This window comes from Pristis pectinata, chromosome 12 (assembly GCF_009764475.1).
Source record: "Pristis pectinata isolate sPriPec2 chromosome 12, sPriPec2.1.pri, whole genome shotgun sequence".
NCBI lineage: Eukaryota > Metazoa > Chordata > Chondrichthyes > Rhinopristiformes > Pristidae > Pristis > Pristis pectinata.
Window position 1 is genome coordinate 55907231 of NC_067416.1, and position 16426 is coordinate 55923656.

At 58.3% G+C, this 16426-nt stretch overlaps 1 protein-coding gene across 1 annotated transcript; it reads left to right on the plus strand.

Annotated features, from left to right (window-relative positions):
• On the plus strand, window positions 1–2965 carry LOC127576490 (matrix metalloproteinase-14-like; the record flags this gene model as incomplete). The annotated part of the gene is made up of 4 exons (XM_052026971.1): window positions 1–25; window positions 257–407; window positions 707–822; window positions 1435–2965. Coding segments are annotated over 4 exons (606 nt in total), but the record flags the coding sequence as incomplete, so codon positions are not given.
• Window positions 2966–16426: the final 13461 nt, after the last annotated feature.

The window sequence follows — 16426 nt, forward strand, 5'->3', positions numbered from 1 at the left end:
GACGGCAACTTCGTCTTCTTCAAAGGTACGCGGGGAGGGGCTGCCACGGGAGGGGTGGCGAGGAGGGAGGGAGCGCCACAGGAGGGGTGGGGTGCCGTGGGGAGGGGTGGCGAGGAGGGAGGGAGCGCTGTGGGCGGGTCAGCGAGGAGGGAGGGAGCGCTGTGGGAGGGGCAGTGGTGGGGGAGGGCATCTGTGGGCAGTGTACTCCGTGTCAGGTGGACCCTGATGTGTTTTTCCCCCTGCCCCCCCCCCACAGGAGACCGGCACTGGGTGTTTAAGGAGGCCACCCTCCAGCGCGGGTACCCCCGCCCGCTGCGGGAGCTCGGCACTCGGCTCCCCAAGGATCGCATCGATGCCGCGCTCTGGTGGAGTCCGAGCGGGAAGACCTACTTCTTCCGCGGGAACAAGTGAGTGCGTCCGGGGTCCTGGGATGGAGGGGAGGGGAGGGGTGATCCAGGCCACGGCTCCTCCACCTTGCTGCTGTTGCCGTGGTGACAGCCCCTCCACTGGATCCAAGATGGTGTGTGTCCATTGCCGGGGTCTACTGTTGAGGGGGGGGGGGGGGGATCTCGGTGGTCCCGGCGGTGAAAGGCCCAGATCGTCATCCCCCTCCCCGAATTTATCGTCTTCCCGGCGGCCCTGGAGCACATTGGGATCTTCCTGTGCCCGTGTGCGGTGTTGCTGACTGTGGCTTGCTCTCTCCCAGGTACTACCGTTATAATGAAGACACCAGGTCAGTGGATCCCGACTATCCCAAGCCGGTCACTGTCTGGCATGGCATTCCCGAGTCTCCCAAGGCGGCCTTCGTCTCCGAGGATGGAGGTAAGTGGCTCAACCACTTCCCAAAACAACCGGCGCTCCCCACCACAGTCCTCGTGCCCCAGGACCCAGACTCTGCTCCCTGCCCCGGGACGGTGCAGGGGGAGCCTCACCCTGTGTCTGACACCGGGAGCGTGTGACGGGACGGTGCGGAGGGAGCCTCACCCTGCGCCTGGCCCCGGGAGTGTGTGATGGGACAGTGAGGGGGGAGCCTCACCCTGCGCCTGGCCCCGGGAGTGTGTGATGGGACAGTGAGGGGGGAGCCTCACCCTGCTTCTGGCCCCGGGAGTGTGTGATGGGACGGTGCGGGGGGAGCCTCACCCTGCGCCTGGCCCCGGGAGTGTGTGACGGGACAGTGAGGGGGGAGCCTCACCCTGCATCTGGCCCCGGGAGTGTGTGACAGGACGGTGCGGGGGGAGCCTCACCCTGTGTCTGGCCCTGGGAGTGTGCGACAGGACGGTGCGGGGGGAGCCTCAACCTGTGTCTGGCGGTGGGAGTGTGTGATGGGACGGTGCGGGGGGAGCCTCACCCTGTGTCTGGCCCTGGGAGTGTGTGACGGGATCACCCCCCGACCGAATCTGTGGCTGACCTCTGACCTCTGCCCCCCACCCCCAGCCTACACCTACTTTGTCAAGGGGAACCACTACTGGAAGTTCAACAACCAGCACCTGAAGGTGGAGCCGGGCTTCCCCAGGTCCATGCTGCGGGATTGGTTTGGCTGCCGGCTGCACCCAGACCGGGACACGGACGAGGAGATCCTGGTGGAGGTGGACGAGGCCCGGGAGGGGCTGAACCCGGCGGCGGTGGTGGTGCCAGTGCTGCTGATGTTGGCCGTGCTGCTGCTGGTCGCCCTGCTGGTCGTCTTCAAGAGGAACGGCACACCCAAGAAGCTGTTACACTGTCACCGCTCCCTGCTGGACAAGGTGTGAGGCCACGTCCCAGGACCGATTGCCCCGGGTGGTCCCGGCTCCGACCGTCCCACCCACACCCCTAACCCCAGACCCTGACCCAAACCCTGACCGTCACACCCCCTGACCATCCCACCCTCAGATCCCGACCGTCCCACACCCAGACCCCAACCGTCCCAAACTCCCCCCCACCAAACCGTCCCACCCCCACCCCAGACCCCGACCGTCCCACCCTGACCCAGACCCCGACCGTCCCACCGTATGACCGTCCCACCGTATGACCATCCCACCCTCAGATCCCGACCGTCCCACCCCCAGACCCCAACCGTCCCAAACTCCCCCCACCCCAAACCGTCCCACCCCCACCCCTAACCCCAGACCCCGACCGTCCCACCGTATGACCGTCCCACCCTCAGATCCCGATCGTCCCACCCCCATCCCTAACCCCAGACCCCGACCCCGACCAGCCCAAACTCCCCCTCCCTGATCCGTCCCACCCCCACCCCTAAACCCAGACCCCAACCCGTCCCACCATGTCTCACAGCCCCCAAACTTCCCACCCCACCGTGTGCAGCCCCCCACCCCCTCTCCCAATCACCCTGCCCCTGCCCCCGGACCCATCCCATCCCCACCCTGCAGCCCCGTCCCACCCAATCTTGTTTATTCCCCAACGCCCCCTCCCCATTCCTGACGCAGCCCCCCCCCCCGTCCCCGCCCTCGCCGCCCCTCCCCTCCTGCAGGGGGCAGCCTATAGTTTAAAGGGACACCTCCCACCACCAGCTCTGGCCTGACCAGTGACCCCCGTGACCCCGTCAGCCGAGTGCCTAGGCCTGACCCCTGACCCAGCCCCTGACCTCACCAGGGCAGGGGCGGGTGAGAGACAGAGGGGGAGCGGCCCCAGAGTCCCATCCCCATCACCCCAGAAGGATGCAAGATGGCGGCACTCTTAAAGGTACAGTCCGGCAGGGCACCAGGGCTCTGGCAACAACTCTGTGTGTTTGTGTTTTATATATTGTATGTGGTTATTAAAGTCTGTCACACCCGAGAGCAAGTGACCAAGTTAACCTGCTGCGCAGGTGCTGGTGTTGGTCTGAGTATCTCGGCCAGACCTCGACAACCCTGTCACTGCAGACTGCAGTCCAACCCCCTCCGTGTTTTTCTAAGAAAAAAATATTAAATTGTGAGTTTTGTGTTCTGTTATTTTTTTCCTCTGTGGGTTAATTAAAAAGGTTTGTGGACTTGTGTGTACCGTGTCTCAGTCATTGGGACAGAGGGGAGTGGGTGGCTTGGGGTCAACACTGGATGTGGGAAACGAGCAGGTTGGGACAACACTGAGGGCGGGGAACGAGCAGGTAGGGACAATGGGTCGGTGGTGTTGCGGATAGTGTAGAGGATTGTCGAAGCTTGCAGAGGGACATTGATGGGATGCAGAGCTGGGCTGAGAAGAGGCAGATGGAGTTCAATCCGGAGAAGTGTGAGGTGGTACACTTTGGAAGGACTAACTCCAAGGTGGAGTACAAAGTAAATGGCAGGATTCTGGGGAGTGTGGAGGAGAAGAGGGATCTGGGGGTTCATATCCACAGATCACTGAAAGTAGCCTCACAGGTGGATAGGGTAGTTAGGAAAGCTTATGGGATGTTTGCTTTCATAAATTGTGGGATCGAGTTTAAGAGCCGTGAGGTAATGATGCAGCTCTACAAAACTCTGGTTAGGCCACACTTAGAGCACTGTGTCCAGTTCTGGTCGCCTCATTATAGGAAGGATGTGGAGGCATTGGAAAGGGTGCAGAGGAGATTTACCAGGATGCTGCCTGGTTTAGAGAGTATGCGTTATGAGGAGAGACTAAGGGAGCTCGGGCTTTACTCATTGGAGAGAAGGCGGATGAGGGGAGACATGATAGAGGTGTACAAAATATTAAGAGGAATAGATAGAGTGGACAGCCAGCGCCTCTTTCCCAGGGCACCAGTGCTCAATACAGGAGGGCATGGCTTTAAAGTAATGGGTGGGAAGTTCAAGGGGGATATCAGAGGGAGGTTTTTCACCCAGAGGGTGGTTGGTGCATGGAATGCGCTGCCTGGGGTGGTGGTGGGGGCAGGTACATTGGTCAAGTTCAGGAGATTGTTAGCTAAGGATATGGAGGAATTTAAGATAGAGGGATATGTGGGAGGAAGGGGTTAGATAGTCTTAGGTGTGGTTTAAAGGTTGGCACAACGTTGTGGGCCGAAGAGCCTGTATTGTGCTGTACTGTTCTATGAACACTGGGGGTGGGGAACGAACTGGTCAGGACAACACTGGGGGTGGGAGGTGAGTTTTTTTGGGAGGTCTCCACTGAGATATACAGGGACTGTGGGGCAGTCTGTCCCAACTCAGACTGAGGACCCAGGGGTCGGCGGGATCTGGACTAATTGGGGGTGAGGGGTCAGATGCAGGGAAGGGGCTGATTGGCCTCTTCCTGCTCCTGTCCCATCCGTTCTCTGACCTACCAGGGGAGGGGAAGGTGGGAGGGTTCTGGGGATGGTTGGGGGGGAGGCAGGGTCGGGGGGGGGGGGTAAAGCAGATGGGACGTCCTGGGGCCCCAGTGGGGTGGAGGGGAAGATTCATGGGGCATGGTGGGATTCCGGGTCTGTCGACCTCTGCTCCCCAGGGCAGACGGGGTGTCCTGGGATTGACTCCCCTCTGGACACCAGGGTGTTGGGGTTATTGGGGTGTGGGAGGGCGTGACCAGGGAGCTCCCTCAGCTGAGGAGAGAGCGAGGGGGGGGGGGGACTGTGGAGCTCGCTGTCAGGGAGAGAAGGACCACGGACCCTCCCCGCCTCTCGGGGAACCAGGATCGGCCCTCAGAGAGATGGGAGCGGCAGAGCAGGACTCAGGGGAGGGGGGCTCTCTTTCTCTTTCCCTCATTCCCCCCCCCCCCACCTCTGGCTCCATAGAACATAGAACAGCACAATACAGGGCCTTCGGCCCACCATGTTGTGCCGACCTTTAAACCTTGCCAAAGACCATCTGACCCCTTCCCCCCACATCTCCCTCTATTTTAAATTCCTCCATATGCTTATCTAGCAATCTCTTGAATTTGACCAATGTACCTGCCCCCACCACCGCCCCAGGCAGCGTATTCCATGCACCAACCACTCTCTGGGTGAAAAACCTTCCTCTGATATCTCCCTTGAACTTCCCACCCATTACTTTAAAGTCATGCCCTCTTGTACTGTGCATTGGTGCCCTGGGAAAGAGGCTCTGGTTGTCCACTCTATCTATTCCTCTTAATATTTTGTGCACCTCTATCATGTCTCCCCTCATCTGCCTTCTCTCCAAAGAGTAAAGCCCCAGCTCCCTTAGTCTCTCCTCATAATGCATCCTCTCCAAACCAGGCAGCATCCTGGTAAATCTCCTCTGCACCCTCTGCAACGCCTCCACATCCTTCCTATAATGAGGCGACCAGAACTGCCTCCTCCTTCCCTCCCCCACCACCACCACTGCTTGTTTTCCAGGGGATGGGCACAGGCCTCGGAAAGACCGGCGTCTGAGCTCGGGACCGGCTGGGGGCAGGGGAGGGCGGAGACGGAGGTTGCGGGGACCTGGGCAGCGTCAGGGAGAGGAGGGCAGGGAGGGAGGGAGGTGGGAGAGGGAGTGAAAGCCAGGGGATGGGGGGGGAGGGGATGAAGGGACACAGAGGGGGAGAGAACGATGGAGGTGAGGGAAGGGGGGAGTGGGAGGGATATTGGAAAGACCTTTGGGGAAGGAGGGAGGTGAAGTCTCGCAGCCGGAGGGAGGAAGGGGTTAATGCCTGACAATCTGAGAGGGGAGCAGGCAGTGAGGGGTTAACCCCTGCTGTTTACTTGGAACCAGCCGCCTCATCCCAGGCTGCGGTTCAGAATTCCAATTGGGACTGATCCTGACATTACACAATGGCAGGGAACGGCTCGGGATCTGTGGCTGCAGGGTGGAGGAGGGGGAATGTGGGAGAGAGGGGGGATGAGGTGCTGAACGGTAATCCCCACAACTGTTTACACTGAGCTCCTCCCTCCCCCCCTCCCCTTCTCTCCCTCCTCCCCCTCTCTCTCTCCCCCTCTCCCTCTCTCTCCCTCTCTCTCTCCCCCTCTCCCTCCCCTCTCTCTCTCTCCCCCTCTCCCTCCCCTCTCTCTCTCTCCCCCTCTCCCTGCCCCCTCTCTCTCCCCCCACTATGCCCCTCTCTCCCCCTCTCTCTCCCTCCACTCTCTCTGCCCCTCTCTCTCTCTCCCCCTCTCCCTCCCCTCTCTCCCCCTCTCCCTCCCCTCTCCCTCCCCTCTCTCTCTCTCCCCCTCTCTCTCTCTCTCCCTCTCTCTCCCTCTCTCTCTCTCTCCCCCTCTCCCTCCTCTCTCCCTCTCGCTCTCTCCCCCTCGTTTCCCTCCCCTCTCTCTCTCTCTCCCCCTCCCCCCCCCCTCTCTCTCCCACTCCCCGCCCCCTCCCCAGACTGACAGCCCCTGCGCCAGTGCCCGGGGTGGGGGTGGGGAGTCTCCGTCAGCTGACGGCCTGGCCCGGCTCCCAGTTTCCAGAGGCCGACCTCCCCTGTGAGCTGAGCCGTCAGCCGAGGCCTGGAGCCGGGCCCAGCCCCAGTCAGTCTGCGCTGAGTTAGCAGCGGCTCGGCCCCTCCCCTCCCCCCGGCGGCCAGCAGGGCGGCCCCCCGGGGCTCCCCCTCACCCAGGGGTCCGGCCCCATCACCTGAACCCACACAGTGCTGGGCACCAGGACCACACAGGACCCCAGGGAGGGGAGAGGGAGAGGGAAGGAGGGGGTGAGGGAGGGAGGGAGGGAGGGGGAGAGGTGAAGAAGGGAGAACATTGTGAAGACTGCCTGCCTCCCCAAACCTCTCCCTCAGCCCTTCCCTCCCTCTCGCCCTCTCTGCCCACTCCCACTCTCTCCCTGCCTCCCCTCCCTCCCCCTCCCTCCCCTCCCTCCCCCTCCCCCCCTCCCCTCCCTCCCCTCCCCCCCCCTCTCTCCTCCTCTCCCCCTCTCCTTCCCTCTCACTGTCATCCCCTCCCCTCCCCCCTCTGCCTCCACCCTCCCCCTCCCCTCGTGACCTCACAGCCTCGATGACGCAGACATCCCTTCAGAGCTCGGTCAACACCAGCTGACGGCCCATCCGGCCGGGGTGCTGTTCCTGCCGGCCCTTGGGAATGATCTCATACTTCCTGTCGGGAATTGGAACCACATGGGAGTCACTGCCAGCCCAGCAGATGACAAACAGCAAGCTGGCAGCTCCCCCCACCGACCCCCACCCCCAGCACCACATAGGCTGCCTCACACACCCGGTGCCAGGCTGCGGGGCAGTGGGTCCCTCTCCCCTCTCCCACTGCAGCCCCAGGTCTCTCTCCCCTTGGATAGGAAAGGCACAGAGAGATATATGCACAGTGCTCCCAGTGGGATACAGATCCAACAGCCTGCCCCACTTTCCGAAGGCACGATGTTCCTAGCTGTCCCTGGAGAGGGAGCAGGCGGGGTGTGTCCTGCATTGGGACGGTAACAGTGTAATTTGTTGTTCATTTTGTAAATGCTGAACTGGGAGCGAGGTCCATGCTGTCAATACATGAAGAGACCTCAGAGAGAAATGTTGGGGACATAGTTTGGTTCCAAGGAGTGCGTGGGAACCCAATCCCTTTGATCCATTTGGATAGCTGCAGTACAAACATCTGGGATCCGGAAGTGGAGATAGGGATTACACTGATGGGTAGAAAGCTCGGGACAGGCAGCAGTGGGGAACAACTGTTCACTTTGGGGCGCACCCCTTAGTCCAGCTCTGGGACGGGAGAGAAGTGTGGGGGGCAGTGGTGAGGATGTGCCCCACTCTCTCCCTGTCCCAGGAAAGCAGGCGTCCTGTAAACACCGACATCTCCCTTGCTCCCGTCTGCAGCCGTGGGATCACACTGTGTGCGGGAGGAGGTCCAGGCTGGCCCAGGCTGGGGGTGAGGAGTGCGGGCAAACCTCCCTCCTTTGCTCCCGCCCAGCCGAGAGCTGGGAGCCAGTACTAGAGGACCTCCCCGCAGCCAGTCGACAAGCTGAACCCTCTCCAGGAGCCGGGAGTGAGCCAGACACCACATCTGGCAAACAGCTCGCTCTCCACACATCTGGCAGCATTGGATTACTTGGCAGAATGAGCCAGCAGACAGGCAGCAGAAAACAGCACAGGCAGAAGGAGAGGGGGAGCAACAGACAGTCTGACTGTCTGCACACCGTTAGTGACGGGTGTTCACACTACAGTCTACACACCCTGTTACACCGGGTACTGACGGGTGTTCACACTACAGTCTACACACCCTGTTACACTGGGTACGGACGGGTGTTCACACTACAGTTTACACATACTGTTACACCGAGTACTGACGGGTGTTCACACTATAGTCTACACACCCTGTTACACCGGGTACTGACGGGTGTTCACACTACAGTTTACACATACTGTTACACCGGGTACTGACTGGTGTTCACACTACAGTCTACACACCCTGTTACACTGGGTACTGACGGGTGTTCACACTACAGTCTGCAGACTTTGTTACACCAGGGACTGAGGTGTTTACACTGCAGTGGCCCAACCCAGAGACTGGGGGAGAATGTTATTCTCTCCCTCCAGTAGCCCTGGTTCTCATGAACTTCTGTGTGTTGCTGACATGTGTTCATGCTACAGTCTACACATCCTATTATACTGGGTACTGACAGGTGTTCACACTATAATTCACACACCCTGTTACATGGGGTACTGATGGGTGTTCACACTACAGTCTACACACCCTGTTACACCGGGTACTGACGGCTGTTCACACTACAGTCTACTCATCCTGTTACACTGGTTAATGATGGGTGTTCACACTACATTCTACACACCCTGTTACACCGGGTACTGATGGGTGTTCACACTACAGTCTACACATCCTGTTACACCGGGTACTGACGGCTGTTCACACTACAGTCTACACATCCTGTTACACCGGGTACTGATGGCTGTTCACACTACAGTCTACTCATCCTGTTACACTGGTTAATGATGGGTGTTCACACTACATTCTACACACCCTGTTACACCGGGTACTGACGGCTGTTCACACTACAGTCTACTCATCCTGTTACACTGGTTAATGATGGGTGTTCACACTACAGTCTACACACCCTGTTACACCAAGTACTGACGGGTGTTCACACTACAGTCTACACATCCTGTTACACCGGGTACTGACGGGTGTTCACACTACAGTCTACACATCCTGTTACACCGGGTACTGACGGGTGTTCACACTACAGTCTACTCATCCTGTTACACTGGTTAATGATGGGTGTTCACACTACATTCTACACACCCTGTTACACCGGGTACTGACGGGTGTTCACACTACAGTCTACACATCCTGTTACACCGGGTACTGACGGGTGTTCACACTACAGTCTACACATCCTGTTACACTGAGTACTGACGGGTGTTCACACTACAGTCTGCAGACTTTGTTACACCAGGGACTGAGGTGTTTACACTGCAGTGGCCCGACCCAGAGACTGGGGGAGAATGTTATTCTCTGCCTCCGGCGGCCCTGCTTCCCGTGACCTTCACGTGATGATGACTCGGCCGCCTGTGTTGTTTTCGTGTTTGGGACGGCCTGTGACTCACTCTGCTGCTCTGCTCTATAAATACCTCGTCTCTTCACCCTCTTCCGTGCCTGTGGCTCCAGCTCAGGGCATTAATCCTGCTGACGGCTCGGATAAACAGGGAGCGGGGAGACACACAGACCCACAGCAGAGCGGGGCTCTCATTGGGAGCGAGCCGCAGCGCTGCTGTGGGCGGCCAGGCTGTGTTTACCTCCCTGCTCTGCGGTTTGCTCCGTGCGGTCAGTCACTGCCCGGGTCCCGGGCAGCAGCGGCTCCGTGCGGTCGGTCACTGCCCGGGTCCCCGGCAGCAGCGGCTCCGTGCGGTCGGTCACTGCCCGGGTCCCCGGCAGCAGCGGCTCCGTGCGGTCGGTCACTGCCCGGGTCCCCGGCAGCAGCGGCTCCGAGCGGTCGGTCACTGCCCGGGTCCCGGGCAGCAGCGGCTCCGTGCGGTCGGTCACTGCCCGGGTCCCGGGCAGCAGCGGCTCCGCCACATCCCGCCGCACGCCGTCAGTCAGGGCTCCCGCAGCAGCATTACGTCAGCAAAGCCTGGACGTGACCTCACTCCAGTGTCAGTGTGACTTCACTCGTGTCTCCCTGTGACCTCACTCCAGTGTCAGTGTGACCTCACTCCAGTGTCAGTGTGACCTCACTCCAGTGTCAGTGTGACTTCACTCGTGTCTCCCTGTGACCTCACTCCAGTGTCAGTGTGACCTCACTCCAGTGTCAGTGTGACCTCACTCCAGTGTCAGTGTGACCTCACTCGTGTCTCCCTGTGACCTCACTCCAGTGTCAGTGTGACCTCACTCCAGTGTCAGTGTGACTTCACTCGTGTCTCCCTGTGACCTCACTCGTGTCACTGACCTCACTCCAGTGTCAGTGTGACCTCACTCCAGTGTCAGTGTGACTTCACTCGTGTCTCCCTGTGACCTCACTCCAGTGTCAGTGTGACCTCACTCCAGTGTCAGTGTGACCTCACTCCAGTGTCACTGTGACCTCACTCCAGTGTCAGTGTGACCTCACTCGTGTCAGTGTGACTTCACTCGTGTCTCCCTGTGACCTCACTCCAGTGTCAGTGTGACCTCACTCGTGTCACTGACCTCACTCCAGTGTCAGTGTGACCTCACTCCAGTGTCAGTGTGACTTCACTCGTGTCTCCCTGTGACCTCACTCCAGTGTCAGTGTGACCTCACTCCAGTGTCAGTGTGACCTCACTCCAGTGTCAGTGTGACCTGAGCCCAGCCTCGTCGTGACGTTACCGCTTCCTCCCTGACCAGGACCTTCCACCAGCGCCGACAGACCCCGTCTGCCGCTGCCTCATCCCGTCCAATTCACCGGCAGCGTCTGCATCCCCCTCGGGACTCTCCCTCCCATCCCACCCAGATTCGCGCTGACAGCAGTCTGGGGGCGCCCATCATTGGTATTGGTCTGGCAGAGCCGGGGTCAGCACCGGTGCTGCTGCGTCCGACCAGTTCCCGCCTGCAACATCCCGACCCCTGATGTCAGGGACCACCCGCTCTGTGACACCGGACCCGGAGCGTCTCCACCACTCATCGTTTTATCTCTTCTGCTAACGAGCGGAATTACATTACAGTCCATCCAACCCGAGGAGCTGATCCAGAGGCCGAGCGAGGAACAGCAACGTATCAGCTATTCCCAGGGCCGCTTGAGGTTCACGTCAGGAAAAATGAAGCGTCTGTCAAGTCCAGGCAGCTGGGACCGTGAATCCCTTGAGGAGTTCAGGAGACGTAAGGGGATACTTCGAGGGAAGGCAGGAGGGCAAAAAGAGACATGAACTAGGTAAAGGAGATTCCGGAGAGATTCTACAAACATATTAAGAGCAAAAGGCTACAGAGAGGGGTGCAGGTACATGGTTCCCTAAACGCGGCGACACAGGGTGGTGAAGAAAGCGTTTGGCACGCTGGGGGAAGAGGTGGGCGGGGGGGGGGGGGGGGGGGGGGGGGGAGAGGTGAGGGAGAGCAGGAAAGAGAGGAGAGGAGGGGGAAGGACAGATAGAAGGAAAAATGAGAAATGGGGGAGAGAGGGACTGACGATAACTCGCCCCCTTCCCTCACACGCTGCCAAAACCCTCAGTTGCTCAGGCTAGGAGTTAAATCAGTAACAGGCACCTAGCGAGAGACCCGGGCCAGCTCCCTCACCCTCACCCCCACCCCTCCATTAACTCCTCTGCGCTCAGCCACCAGGGGACGTCCTGGCCGCACAGCAAGATCCCACGGGGGCGGGGGGCTGCTGCGGGCCGGAGCCCGGCCCGGGGTGGGAGGTCCTTGGACGCTTTTTGTTCTCTTTCTCTCAATCTTCCACTTGTTGTCGTGATGTTATTTTCCTGTTTATTTGCGCAGGAGCCTTCCGTATAATTTCTGTTCATTTCACGTTGCCCGGCGCTTGTAACGCGCTGCACAAACGGCGGAAGTTTTATAAAGACATTGGTTACTGCTCTACCTTGTGGTAGTTCCTCTCCCTGGAAGTGGATGGAGTCACTGAACCTGCATCAGGTCTAACATGACAAGCTGAGTCCCCAAATCTGGTATCCTTACAGCTGGCAAAGTGCATAGAGTTGGCACTCTGCCTCTCAACTCCAGGAGTGGACAGTTATCAAATCACAATCACCTACAGGAGTTTGCAGTATTTCCCACATTGACCTGGGATTTCCTGACTCACTGGCACATGGCCGGGGAAGAGTAAGGGCGAGAAAATGATCCCTGGATCAAAACTAATAAATAAGCATAAGGCATTTATGCCTTTGTGTATTTGGATTGATTGGGATTGCCAATAAACTGATTTGCTGAAAATAGACTATTAGTAAGGATAATTGGGGGGGGGGGGGGGGGGGGGGGGGGGGGAGGGGAGAGAGAGATAATCAGAAGGACTAAAGGAGCTAGGGCTGTTCTCATTGGAGAGGAGGAGGATGAGGGGAGACATGATAGAGGTATACAAGATATTGGGAATAGATAGAGTGGACAGCCAGTGCCTCTTTACCAGGGCACCAATGCTGAATACAAGAGGGCATAGTTTTAAGGTAATGGGTGGGAAGTTCAAGGGAGATGTCAGAGGGAGGTTTTTCACCCAGAGAGTGGTTGGTGCATGGAATGCGCTGCCTGGGGTGGTGGTGGAGGCTGATACGTTGGTCAAGTTCAAGAGATTGTTAGATAAGCATATGGAGGAATTTAAGATAGAGGGATATGTGGGAGGAAGGGGTTAGATAGTCTTAGGAGTGGTTTAAAGGTCTGCACAACATGGTGGGCCGAAGGGCCTGCATTGTGCTGAACTGTTCTATGGTTCTATGATTTCCTCCGCACTTGTACCCTTGCCAGTGGCAACAGTGAACTTGGAGTAGGTCGTCGACCTGAACGGGAGGCAGGAGTGTCCGGGGCCCGGCTTCACCCAGGACGCTGCCAACGGGAGGACGCAGGCTGGAGGTGAGAGGACAGGGGGTTTTAACGGGGATCCGAGGGGTTTTGTTTTCTGCGGAGAATGGCTGGCAGCTGCAACTCACTGCCAGAGCTGGAATCAGACACTATCACTGTCTTTAGGAGACGTTTAGACAGACGCTGGAATACACTGGAGGGCAATGGTCCTCATGCAGGCAAATGGGCTCAAGTGTGGAGGGGTGACAGGGCCAGTACGCAGGTGTTGGGCCGAAGGGCCTGTTTCTGTGCTGCACGGCTCTGCCGGCCACAACGTCAACCGGGGATGTGTGGTTCACCTCCCACTTCTGTGCCTCTCGGATGGAGGGTGAGGGACCCGTGAACCCCTCCCCACACACACACAGGTGGGGATGGAGGTGGGGGATCCAGCAGGCAGTCCACAGTGGCCCTGCAGCCTGACTCTACTTTCTACCCCGTCCCAAGCCCTCCTTCCCCACCCCGCTGGCGAGGGCCACCGGTTCCCACACGCTTGGCAGAACACACACACCCATGTTGTTTCAGTCAGAGATGGGTGTATACACACACACACACACGTTGTTTCAGTCAGAGATGGGTGTATACACACACACACACACACGTTGTTTCAGTCAGAGATGGGTGTATACACACACACACACGTTCAGTCAGAGATGGGTGTATACACACACGTTGTTTCAGTCAGAGATGGGTGTATACACACACACACGTTGTTTCAGAGATGGGTGTATACACACACACACACGTTGTTTCAGTCAGAGATGGGTGTATACACACACACACACACGTTGTTTCAGTCAGAGATGGGTGTATACACACACGTTGTTTCAGTCAGAGATGGGTGTATACACACACGTTGTTTCAGTCAGAGATGGGTGTATACACACACACGTTGTTTCAGTCAGAGATGGGTGTATACACACACACACACGTTGTTTCAGTCAGAGATGGGTGTACACACACACGTTTCACAGTCACAGATGGGTATACACACACACACACACACACACGTTGTTTCAGTCACAGAGATGGGTACACACACACATCTCAGTCACAGAGACGGGTACACACACACACAAGCAAACTTACAGACAGGTACACACACTCACAGACAGGTACACGCAGACACACACACACAGATATATACAGAGATACACATTCAGATACACACACACACTCAGACAGGTATACACACATACATGCAAAAAGCCATAGGTACACGCATACAGACATACACAAGACAGATACACACAGACAAATACACATACACACAGATATCCACACACAAGAGACAGACAGACACACACACACACACACACAAGAAAGCAGGCCCTCACACACCAGGTGACGGGCTGAGATTTTCCACACACACCAGGCAGGAAGTTTCGGATTTCAAAAGGGGGGAGGGAGAGGAGGATCTGACACTCGTTCCCTCGTTGTCTGAAGTCCTGGCCAGGACACTCCCTCCAAACCCTGAAGCCTCTTATGCAAGATAAGAAACCAGATTCCAGTCAGCGCTGCAGAATTCAAGCCCCATCCCTCCTCACCGCCCTGCCCACATCCCCGGGTCGGGACGCATCAGGCAATCAGGGAGCTGGGCACAGGGAAGGAACGCGTCTGTAGGGACACAGACACAGACCCAGCCGCCTCTCCACCAGATGAATTTCCCAACCCACGGGCCAAGCAGCAGCCTCCGGGCGGGCTCCCCCGTCCGCTCCCACCCCATCTTTCGCCAGCAGGCTCTTTTTGATTCATGCGCTCAATGATTCCCCCCCCCACTTCCCGTCCCTAGCGGTCATCTCCCAAACCAAGCCGCACTTCTGACGGGAAATCCTCGTTCTCACGGGTGCCAGCGGATGGACCGGGGCTCTGGCCTCTCCTCTCTGCATCTGACCCCCTCCCCTCCCACTGCTGCCCCTGACGGGGGGGGGGGGGGCTGGTCCTCTGCAGCTCCAGGCAGGGTTTACCCCTCGGTCCATCCCACCTCCAAAGTGGGGACACCTCCCCTGCTTCCACCCCACTCCAACAGGCCGTTGTGGAGTGGGGCTGTTGGGGAAAGCACGGTCTCCGACGGGCCAAATGGCCCCACTCCATCCCATCAGCCTCCATCTTGGGGGGTGGGGGGGGGGGAGAGAGGGTGGGGAGGTTTTCCTGTGCCCTGGGGCTTTGCCGACCCCTTCTGCCCGCGGTCCTGTAACTGCAGCCCCGGGGGTGAGGGGTAGCTGGACCCGGGGTTGGGGGGGGAGGCTTCTTGTCCCATGAGGGGAGAGGCTTAGCCGCACCCCCCCCCCCCACCCACCCCGGCGCTGTTGGAGAGGGAGTGGGTGTTTGGGAGGTATTGGCAGGGTGGACTAGGCGAGGAAATAGAACATTACAGCAGAGTACAGGCCCTTCGGCCCACGATGTTGTGCCAACATTTTATCCTGCTCTACGATCTATCGAACCCTTCCCTCCCACATGCCCCTCCATTTCTCCATCATTCATATGTCTAGCTAAGAGTCTCTTAAATGTCCCAAATGTATCTGCCCCACAACCTCTGCAGGCAGTGCCTTCCACACACCCACCGCTCTCTGTGTAAGAAACTTACCTCTGACATCCCCCTTATACCTTCCTCCAATCACCGTAAAATTAGCCATTTTTGCCCTGGGAAAAAGTCTCTGACTGTCCACTCGATCTATGTCTCTTATCATCTTGTACACCTCCATCAAGTCACCTCTCATCCTCCTCTCCAAAGAGAAAAGCCCTAGCTCACTCAACCTATCCTCATAAGAAACACTGTCCAATCCAGGCAGCATCCTGGTAAATCTCCTCTGCACCCTCTCTAAAGCTTCCACATCCTTCCTATAATGAGGTGTCCAGAACTGAACACAATACTCCAAGTGTGGTCTAACCAGAGTTCTGTAGAGCTACAACATTACCTTGCAGCTCTTGAACTCAATACCCTGACTAATGAAGGCCAACACACCACATGCCTTCTTAACAACCCTATTGACCTGCGTGGCCACCTTGAGGGATCTATGGACGTGGACCCCAAGATCCCTCTGTTCCTCCACACTGCTAAGAGTCCTGTCATTAACCTTGTATTCTGCCTTCAAATTCGATCTCCTGAAGTGTATCACTCCACACTTTTCCGGGTTGAACTCAATCTGCCACTTCTCAGCCCAGGTCTGCAAAATGTGGGCGTTTTGTAGTTGGTGTGCACTGCAGCCACTGTGGGCCAGGGAGGGAGGGACAGACGGCGCGATGTGAGGGGGTGGGGGGGGCGGGCGGAGGGAAGGTGGGAGGGTAGGATGCTGATCGACGGGCTGCTCTGTCCCAGGTGGGCCGAGCCTCACGAGACCCGCTGGAACTGCGCTCACCGGCGACGGTCCCGTCCCCTCCTGACTGGAGACAGGAGAGTCTGCAGACACTGGAACGTAGACCAACACACAAAATGCTGGAGGGACTCAGCGGGTCGGGCAGCGTCTGTGGAGGCAGACCTGGAGCAGTCGTCGACCGTTCGCCTCCCTCCACAGACGCTGCCCGACCTGCTGAGTCCCTCCAGCATTTTGTGTGTGTCCCTCCCAACTGGTGCCTTGGGGCATCAGGGTGGACCGCTGCTGCCCTCTCCTGGCTCAGGCCTCCAACTACAGCCCCAAGCTGCAACCCAGGGACCCGGCTTCCAAC